General features: G+C 33.2%; 1 protein-coding gene across 2 annotated transcripts in view; it reads left to right on the top strand.

Annotated features, from left to right (window-relative positions):
- MAN1A2 (mannosidase alpha class 1A member 2) overlaps nucleotides 1-10,487 on the top strand; it is a 160,980-nt gene that overhangs the window by 47,632 nt on the left and 102,861 nt on the right. For both annotated transcript variants that reach the window (XM_032249606.1, XM_032249607.1), the window contains 2 exons: nucleotides 1,192-1,310; nucleotides 7,173-7,253. In XM_032249606.1, the coding sequence (XP_032105497.1) occupies nucleotides 1,192-1,310; nucleotides 7,173-7,253 (200 nt within the window). The remainder of the gene's footprint in view (nucleotides 1-1,191; nucleotides 1,311-7,172; nucleotides 7,254-10,487) is intronic.

The following is a 10,487-nucleotide window of genomic DNA, read 5'->3' as shown; positions in this document are numbered from 1 at the left end:
TAATTATTACTCCGATAAGAAGATCACTACCTCACTGGAGTCATAGCCTTTCAGAGTTTTGGGGTATAAATTATCATTTGATACTTTCTGTTAAAGAGTTGATGGGTCTTTGAGGAAGTTCCTGGAATGAACAATAAATTTTTTTTTTTTTTGCAACTTTTATCTTTCTGGACAAGAGCTCCTGGAACAGTAAATTCAGGTTATGGAAGACAATGTAATAGTAAAAGCCATGTTAATGCAGGCAGCAAGCTGTGTGGATCATTTGCATTTTCAGAGGACAGAAATAATTGCATTTATGGAATTGGGGAGAACCCATCTGCTCCCTGCTCCCTATTTTTTTTGCTATACTGCTAGATTTTTTACTCTACTAGTAGCAAAACAAACCTAGTTTTGCTGCTATTTTATTTAGGATTTGTACAGTTGTATTCATTAGTAAGATGGGCCTGTTTTCTTCTCTTGTGTATTCATTATCTAGTTTTGTTATCAGCTAGGCTGGTTTTGAATTAATTCTTCCCTTTCTTCCTCCCTTTCTCTCTTGTTTTTTCCCCTTGGAATTTTTTTTTTTTTTAATGATCAGAATTATCTCTTTTTAAAAAGTGGTTACAGTTTATTTTGATTCTCTCTACTCATATTTTGTTTGGTAGTTTCCATTTTCTGTATGATCTACCTGCTTTTTGATTGTTAAGGATTAAGTTTCTTTTCCACTGTGATTAGCCCTGTTATACATTCATTATTTTAAAATATATTTTTATTCTTTCTATGAATTTGGTCCAGACCAGAAGGACATGCTTGTCTTGTTACTCAGCTTGTCATCTTGAACTACTCTCCCCTTTTCTTCAGTTACACTTCTTGTTTTTTCCTTTCTCGGTTAAGTAGATAGACATCTCATATTCTGACTGGGCTGAAAATTAAGAAAAAATATGCCTTAAGTTTTCTTTTTTTGTTGTATTATCAAAGTACTATTTTTATTAAAATATATTAAACTATGTTATTACCTAATATACATGATATCTAATGTAAAAGTGAACAAAATTGGATATTCTTTTTAGTCCTTATATTATTACTTTACTTTTATATATAAAAAATTAAAATACACCGAATATGAAGGGAATCTTTCGCCACACCCTACCCAGGAGAACAGGAGCCTAAAGGGATCTTTTTAATGATAATTTTTTTTTCTTCCAAATATAGGAAGTTCACAAATGGGTGCTACTATAGTCGATGCTTTGGATACCCTTTATATCATGGGACTTCATGCTGAATTTCTAGATGGGCAAAGATGGATTGAAGACAACCTTGATTTCAGTGTGGTGAGTTTACGATTGATAATCTCTTAGATTGACTGTGAAAAAAAACAGTGTCTAACTGCTACTGTCTGAACATTTGTGCCTTCCTAAAATTCATATGTTGAAACCTAATCACTAATACGATGGTACTAGAAGATGAGGACTTTGGGAGGTGATTAGGTCATGAGGGTTGAGCTCCCATGAATGGAAATAGCACCCTCATAAAATAGACCCCAGAGAGAGAACTCCTTGCCCCTTCCACTGTGTGAGAGCACTGAGGTCATGAAGGTGTCATCTGTGAGCCAGAAAGTGTGCTTTCAGCGGACACTGAATCTGCTGACTTCTAGATCTTGTACTTTTCCAGTCTCTAGAATTGTGAGAAATACATTTCTATTTTATATAAGCTACCTGGTTTTTGGTATTTTGTTATAGCAGCCTGAACAGCTTAAGATACTAACCATAGTAGTTTTCAGCATTATACTGGGACTTGAAAGAAACCCCAAGTCCTCTTTCTTCTTTTGGGATTATGAATTGTTATTTAATTTTTGCATAAAATGTGCATCCTTTCTCACCATGTTTTCTTTTACTTATCTTTTATTTGAAGCAAGGTGTTAAATGTGTCAGTAGGGGAAAATGCAATGAACTAGAAGCATCAGGCAACCATAACAACTTTGTAAATTGTGTGTGTGTGTGTGTGTGTGTGTGTGTGTGTGTGTGTGTGTGTGTTTTAAGGTTTAGTGATTAGCACAGTTTTGATGAGTTTTCATAGTTAGGCCTGTACCCATTCTTCTGGCCCTTTAGCATGGTTAAGTGGTACTGCTTAGGTTTGACATGGTTGTTAAGTCACACGCCTTTATATAACAGATTGTGCTTTTTGTATGTTGTTTAAGAAAGCTCTACTCCTGGGTCATGAAGGTATTTTCTTGTATTTTATTCTGAAGGTTTTAAAGTTTTGCTTTTGTATTTAGTCTTTAATTCAAATGGAATTGATTTTTTAATGTAGGGTGAAAATAGGCCACGATTAATTGATCCTAGTACCATTTATTTCCCTGCTATTTTTATATGCCACATTAGTCATATATTAGTCATATTATAGTTTATTCTTTAACATTGGCTTTTTTCTTTATCCTTATGTCAATACTAAACTGTCTTAACTTTAATTTTTTTTTATGAGAAGCTTGATGTCTGTATCTGAATTTTGGTATCTGATCGTTTCTCTGTGGAAATTATCTTAGTTCTCAGCTTTTTGTTCTTTCAAGTTCTGGAAAACTGAGTGGAAATTTTGATGAGGATTGCATTTAATTTACAGATAAATTTGGGGGAGAATTAGCATCTGTGCAATACTCCCATTCATTAACAGACAACTCTATTATGGCTAATAATTCCCTTGTATGTCATTGTTATCAGTTGGGGTTCAATCAGGAACCAGGACTATACCACTTATTTTAACTAGAGGATTTAATGTTTAGAATTGTTATCTAAGTAATGGGGAAAGAAAAAGGCAAAAAGAGAGCATTGTGATAGCACCAGAGTCATAACTATCGGAAACAGGGAACAGCTGCCACCTGTGGGGGCTATAAGACCAATGGCAAGAGGTTGAGATCATTAAAATGCAGTTAGCTTGGGCTTTGTAGAACTAGTACCCGTGCTGCCCAGGTATTACTGGCACCTTAAGAAAACCGTGTCATAGCTGGGACTCAGACTCTGAGGAGGAGACACTTAGCCAAATTCTTGATATCTGTAAAGGAAACGATGAGGCTAATTTGGGGATTGTATGTGTGTATGTGTGACAGGGGAACAGTACTCTGGAAACAGTTGCCACTGCAGGGTGAACCCTGGCCGGTACTACACTATCAGAAACTAGAAGTAAACAGGAGGGAGTAAGACTCTTCTTCCTCCAGCCTTGTCTTTTTAGCACCTCCTATTAGTGCCTGAAAGGGAGCCAGCTGGTAAATTACATGCATTTGTGTAGTTCCAACTCCCATATACCAAAGTGTAGAGTATAGAAGAATGGATTTGAACCTGAGAGAACTAGTTTAATAATCAGCACAGTCGTTTTTTGTTCCTTTCTTTCAACCTTTTAATGTCATTATGCTTCAGCTGCTTATTTTGCATATAGTAAGTATTTGGGTTTTGTTATTTTTATTCAATCTTAGAGTCTTTTTATTTTAACTGTTAAGTTTGATATATTTACATTTATTGTGATAACATATATTTGGAGTTAGGTCTTTCATCTTTGTTTTGCTACTTATACTATGATTGTACTTTTCATTTGCTTTTAGGTTTTTTTCCCTTATTTTAGATTAAATTACATCATCTCTCTTTTTCCCTCGACTAGTTTGACATTTATACCTTCCATTTCTATTGACTTTGGAGTTATCCTTGAAGTTTAAATGTGTATATGATATATATATATATGTATATATATATATATATATATATAAACACATATATATTTTATAAAAATATATTAAAACTGAGTTTTGTCTCTTTTTTGTGTTTGTTCTCTGGTTTCAGGAGCAAAATGATAAACAATATAATATATATATTTAAACTTTAAGGGTAACTCCAAAGTAGACTCCCACACACACACTCTCTCTCTCTCTCTTTCAAAGTATAGTATATATAAATATATATAAACTTTAAGGGTAACTCCAAGTAGGCCCATATATATATATATATCAGAGCTTAAAATTAATCGATTTCAGGCCCGGCATCACTTTGGGAGGCTGAGGCAGGAGGATTGCTTGAGCCCAGCCTGGGAAACAAAGTCAGAGCTAAACTCTGCAGAAAAATAAGTCTCAGCTACTTGAGAGGTTGAGGAGGGACGATTGCTGGAGCCCAGGAGGTTGAGGCTACAGGGAACTGTGATCATGCTACTGCACTGTAGCCTGGGTAACAGAGTAAGACTCTGTCTCCAGAAAAAAAAAAAATCAGTTGATTTATCCTCCTCCTGAAGAATATAAGGATCTTAGAATGCTTTAACTTAACTCATCTCCCTTTTTGTTTTGTGTGTAATTGTTGTCTAGTTGATCCCAAGTTATATTTTAAACTTCCAAATTGAGTAATAGATAAATAAATGCACACATTTGTCAAATGCTTCCTCTGCAACAGGCACTGTTCTAGATTCTGTGGGTATAGTAATCAACAAAACAGAGTTTTATCTCTTTTTGTGTTTGTGTTCTGGTGTAGGGAGCAAAATAATAAACACATAAATTATATGTAGTGTATCAGATGGTGATGATAAGTGCTGTGGAGAGTAATGAAGAAGAGTAGATAGGATTGGAGTAAGTGGTGGGATATTGCTATTAGTATTGTACACGGGGTGGCCTTGGAAGGACTCTGTTAAAGTGATACTTCTGAGAAGAGACCCAAGGGGAGCCATGTGACTATACGGTTCTGTCTTAATAGATACTAAAATTGAGAAGAGAGGTACAGTTCCCTTGTCTTTTCTGCTTTTGTTATATTATTGCAAAGTGTGTTTTCAGTCTAATTTTAAAATCTATTTTTTCCCTTGTTTTAATATTTTCTTTTTCACTTTGTTCTATAATTCTATTACCATGTGTCTATTTTTTTGTTGTTGTTTTAATTTTTTTGAGACAGCGTCTTGCTCTATTGCCAGGCTGGAGTGCAATGGTGTGATCTTGGCTTACTGCAACCTCTGTCTCCTGGGCTCGAGTGATTCCCCTGCCTCAGCCTCCCATCTAGCTGGGACTATAGGCATGTGCCACATGCCCAGCTAATATTTTGTATTTTAGTAGAGACAGGGTTTCACCATGTTGGCCAGGATGGTCTTGATCTCTTGACCTCATGATTCGCCCGCCTCAACCTCCCAAAGTGCTGGGATTACAGACGTGAGCCAGTGTGCCCAGGCAGGTTATTCTTTAAAGGACTCATAATGTTTGATCAATTTACATGCCTATGTTTTCATCAAGCTTAGTAGATTCTCAGTTATTACTTCTTTCAAAAATGTCTGTATCCAATTTCTCCCTTCTGTCCCTCTAGAATTTCTCATACCTTTTGTTTCTGTAGTGAAGGAAGATAATTTTACAAATGAAAATATTTCATTACCATGTGATTGTATTGTTAGGTGATGATGTGTTAATTAGGGAAATAATGCAAGGTTAGAGGGGTATTAATATTTTATATTAGATGGTAAGAAAAAATTTCTAATAAGGTGACATTTATTCAGAGACCTGCAGGAAGTGAGTGATTTGTTCAGCTATGTGAAAGGAAGCATCCAGATAAGAGATAATACCTGTAAAGACTGACATAGGGGTTTCAAGTTTGACAATTCTGGGTAGACTGACGTAGGAGTTTCAAGTTTGACAATTCTGGGTAGCCTGACGTAGGAGTTTCAAGTTTGACAATTCTGGGTACAGCAAGCAGGCCCACATAGTCAGATGAATCAAAGGGATAAGTACGAGAGTTGTCAAAGAGGTTGTAGGGGCTCTGCACATGTTGGATCTTATTGGTCATTTTACTCTGAGTATAATGTGAAGGCATTGTCGGGGTTTGCACAGAGTAGTGACCTAAACTGATGTAAGAGTTAAAAGGCTCATTTTAACTGTAGTGTGCTGAATAGAGGGTGGGGAGGGGGGTAAGTATGAAAGCAGGGACACTGGTTGGACGGATATTGTTGCTATTCTGGTTTGGGATGAAGGCCCTCCTGCCTTTTTTTCCTTCCTTCTCATATTTAGTGAATGTCTAATACGTTCCCTGTAGTAAGTTAGATGTTGGAAATATATGAAGTAATATTAAGCACTTTACTTTCAGGGTGGGATGGAATGACAATCATGTTATCAAAAAATTATATTATATTGTAAAAATTCTAAACTGGAGAAAGATGGTAGCAGATGATGTGTCTGCCTGTGAATGTTGGAAAGTCTTAAGAATAATACAGTTTTCCTTTTAATTTTTATTAAAATTAACTATGAATGTTTTCATATTAGTTGTATATCTTCTGTAGATTCTTTGATCATGTTCTCTGCCACTTTTACTTTTCTTTCCATGAGTTAGAATATTTCTAGCAATATCAATATCAATATATAAATACAAACATAGAGACTATTTAATGAGGTTATTAATATTGCTGTATTTGTGCAGTTTCCATCTGTATGCCATTTAATTTTGTTCATGATTCTTTTTCTTATAGGTAATTTGCATTTTAGAAAAATTTCGTGTCTGTCATCAGTTTATCAAAACTATTGGTTTTATGCTTAAGTACCTGCTTTCTCAGGAAAATTTATATATTGTCACACTTTCTTCTACTTTTTAATTTTTTTAACATTTATTTCTAAATAATTTAGATTTCATTTTGATATATATGTGAAATGAGTATTTATATTAATTTCTTACCCAGGAGGCAATTTTGTCAACATTATTACTGAATACTCTATCATTCTACCATTTTTTTTGGTGCCTCCTTTAACATTTATTATATATTCTAGGAAAGATACTTAAAATCCAGGAGGAGAGATAGAAATAAAAATTATGCTGTAGTAATTAGAACAGAAGAAAGAAGGACCACTAGTAGAGAGTGCTTACTATAGACTCAAGATCCAGAATTCAAGCAATGACGGTTTTCATGAAGAAGGGCAATAGTTAACATTATTAAATATGTTGATAATTTCACAGTACTGAATAAGATACATAAAAATGGCTTGTTGGTTTTGGCAATTAGGGAACTGTGGTGATAGCAGTAGAGAAGTTTCAGTAACATTAACATATGAGAGAAGAGATTGCAAGTTTTATGAGAAATGAAGATGCAGTAAGTAGAAAAATATTATCCATAGGGTATTTGTGAAAAACAAATGAAGCATTAATAGTATTTTGAAAACTATAAAGCATTACATATTTGTGAATATTTTCATATGTTTTTGACAGAATTCAGAGGTGTCTGTGTTTGAAGTCAACATTCGGTTTATTGGAGGCCTGCTTGCAGCATATTACCTGTCAGGAGAGGAGGTGAGCAAAATCAAGCAACACATTATTTGTTTTGGAGAGATGGGTTAGAATTTAATAAAATGAACAATTTCCCTAGAAGCAAATTATTTTTGTAAATTGGTAATAATGAACCAGTCCCGAACTGGATGCCTCAGGTAGAACTATTCCTTGGGAATAATAATTTTTCCATTTTGAGAACCTCAGTAAAACATGAATTTATCACGGATCCTAGCTTTATATACATCATGTCTCCTTTGCAAGAGTGATCCTTCTCCAGGATTTTGCCATTGCAATTAATTCCATGGTCCAAGTAAAGGGGGAAAGAAACTAATAAGATAAAAATTAAATAATGAGTCAGAAGGAATTAATATGGATCCTCCTAAGACCAAAAATTAATAATTAAAACTTACTGTTTAGAAATTGAATGCAATTTTTGGCGATAAATAATAACAACTCTGAATTCTCTTCTCTGACAATCTTGGCACAGAACACATAGAGACACTTGAGATCTAAGGTGATGAAGAAGTGGGTGTAGGAAAGTCCCTTTTACTATTCAAATTGGTTAAAGTGTGAGATTGAAGAGTGGGAGAAAGAGAAACTAAAGGAAGTGGTTATAAGTCATTTCTTTTTTTTTTCTTTTTGAGATACTATTTCACCCATATTTTAAAATTGGTTTGTTGATCTAGACGATTTCTAAGAGATCTTTGCAGATTTAAAAAAATTTATCTTTTGTTATATGTGTTATAAAGATATATTTTTATGTTATCCACATTTTGTTTTGCTTTTCAGTTAACATTAAATCCTTAAAAAATCATTTTAAGGATTTTTTCCCCCCATGGTTATGGCTTCTAGATTTTGGTTCTTAGAAGGCCTTTCCTATGTCTGTGTTATTACAAAACAAAAAATCCAATTTTATTCTGGATTTTTATGACTTTATATACATATATATTTCATTTATCTTTGTGTGTAAACAGTGAGCTACTTATATACTACCCTTTTTTTAAAAAGAAATGTGTTTAAAGATGCTGGTATTTAATATATAATAGATTAATATTTATCTTAATGTGTAATTTTCTTGTCAAATTATATTGTGTGATTTGTTTATACCTCTAACCTATATTTCTATAGTCAGAACATTTAAGTTCACATTTAATACAGTAGAAAAAATTGATTCATACTCTGGCCAAGAGGTTACCAAACTTTAGTATGTATCAGAATCACATAGGGTGTTCTGTAAAAATGAGGATTCCAAGCCCTACCGAAAGGATTGATTCAGTTGGTTTAGTGTGGAGACTGTTACCCTACGTTATTTGTGCCAAATATTCTTTGTTAAAGGTGATTTTGAAAACATTGGTTCTATATTTCGAGAAACTCTGACCTGGCTTATAGGAGCAAAATCATTGTGAATTAATTGATATTTTCAGTCAGGTTTATTGAGGTGGTATTTACGTAGAGTAAAATTCACTCATTTCAGTGTATAGTTTTATGAGTTTTTACAGTGCATAGTCTTGTAATCACCAGCATGATCAAGATGCAGATTTTACTATCCCAGAAAATTCCCTTTACTGTTTTATAATTATCCTATCCCATTGCCAGCCCCGGATAACTACTGATGTCTTTTCTGTCTCTACAGTTAAGAATGCTGGCTTCTTTTACTCAGGATAATGCATTTGAGATTTATCCATGTATTAGTAGTTTAATCCTTTTTACTGTATTACATTACTCCATTGTGGATTTTATATCTTTATCAATGGAATTATTTCCAGTTTTGGAGAGTATAAATAAACCTGCTGTAACGATTTGCCTAAAGATTTTGGTGGGAAAATAAATTTTTATTTTTCTTGGATAAATACATAGGAATGGGATTTACTGGGTCAAACGATAAGTGTATATTTAACTTTGGAAGAACCTGTCAGATTCTTTTCCAAAAATTGCCTCTCATTGTTGTGAGTACTTTGTATTGTGAGTTTCTTTACTATTGTTAGCCATTCTAATAGATATTAGTGGTATCTCAATGTGGTTTTATTTTGCATTCCCTGATGACAAGTGATGTTGAGCATCTTTTCTTCTGCTTATTTGTCATAGGTATTTTTTTGGTGAATTACCTCTTCAAATCCTTTGGCCATTTAAAAATTTTTTTTTTTTTTGAATTACTAAATTTTGATAGTTCTTTACATATTTTGGACATAGATCTTTTATAATCTCTATGTTTGCAAATATTTTCTGTATCTGTGGCTTGTCTTTTCAGTGACTTAACAGTACCTTTTGAAGAATTGATGTTGTTAATCTGAAAGTACAGTTTACTGTTTTTATCTTTTATGGTTCATTCATTCGGTATTTTGTTTAAGAAATGTTTGCCTCTTCCCACATCACAAAGATTTTCTCTTAATTTTTCTTCCAAAAGTATTAAGAGTTTTACTTTATTTTTACTTTTAGGTCTATAATTGATTTGAGTTAAATCCTGTGTACACTGTGAGGTATAAGTTGAAGTCCCATTTTTTTCCATATGGATGTTGAAAAGACTACTTTTTCTTTAGTTGACTTTGTACCTTTGTTGAAAATTAGTTGATTATGTGTTGGTCTACTCTAGAGACTCTGTTCGCTTTATTTATGTGTCTCTTTTTGGCACTACTATATTGTGTTCATTGTTATGGCTTTATGGAAAGCCTTGAAATCAGGTTGTGTGAGTCCTCCAACTGTGTTCCTTTTCAAAATTGTTGTGGCTATTTTAGTTACGTTTCCTTTTTGTATAAATTTTAGAATCAGCTTGTTGATTTCTATAAAATAATCTGCTGGGATTTTGATTGGGATTGTAAATTTTGAGTGATTTGACCTCTTAACAGTATTGAGTGTTTCAATCCATGAATATGATTTATTTAATTATTTTTTCTATTGGTGTTTCTAGTTTTTAGTATACGGATCTTGCACGTATTTTGTTAAATTTATACCTATTTCATGTTTTTGGTAGTTCCGTATTTTAAATTTTATTTTCCCATTGTTCATTGCCAGTATATATAAATGCAGTTGATTTTTTTAAAAACTTTTAATGAAGACTTAAATTCTTAGCTGGCTCAGGACATTTTGTTTCTTTTAGATAACTTCCTCATGCTATCATTAAAAAAAATGTACTAAAAGGTACGTAACATAAAATTTACCATTTAAAAAATTTTTAAGCGTGTAGTTCAGTGGCATTAAAAACATTTGCGTTGTTTTGCAATATGCAGTTGATTTTTTTTTTACATTTTGTTTTTCCTT

The sequence above is a fragment of the Sapajus apella genome, unplaced genomic scaffold (assembly GCF_009761245.1).
Source record: "Sapajus apella isolate SASKATOON/1434 unplaced genomic scaffold, GSC_monkey_1.0 scaffold69, whole genome shotgun sequence".
Classification (NCBI taxonomy): Eukaryota; Metazoa; Chordata; class Mammalia; order Primates; family Cebidae; genus Sapajus; species Sapajus apella.
The sequence above is the reverse complement of the archived record's forward strand: the minus strand, read 5'-3'. Positions and strand labels throughout refer to the sequence as shown.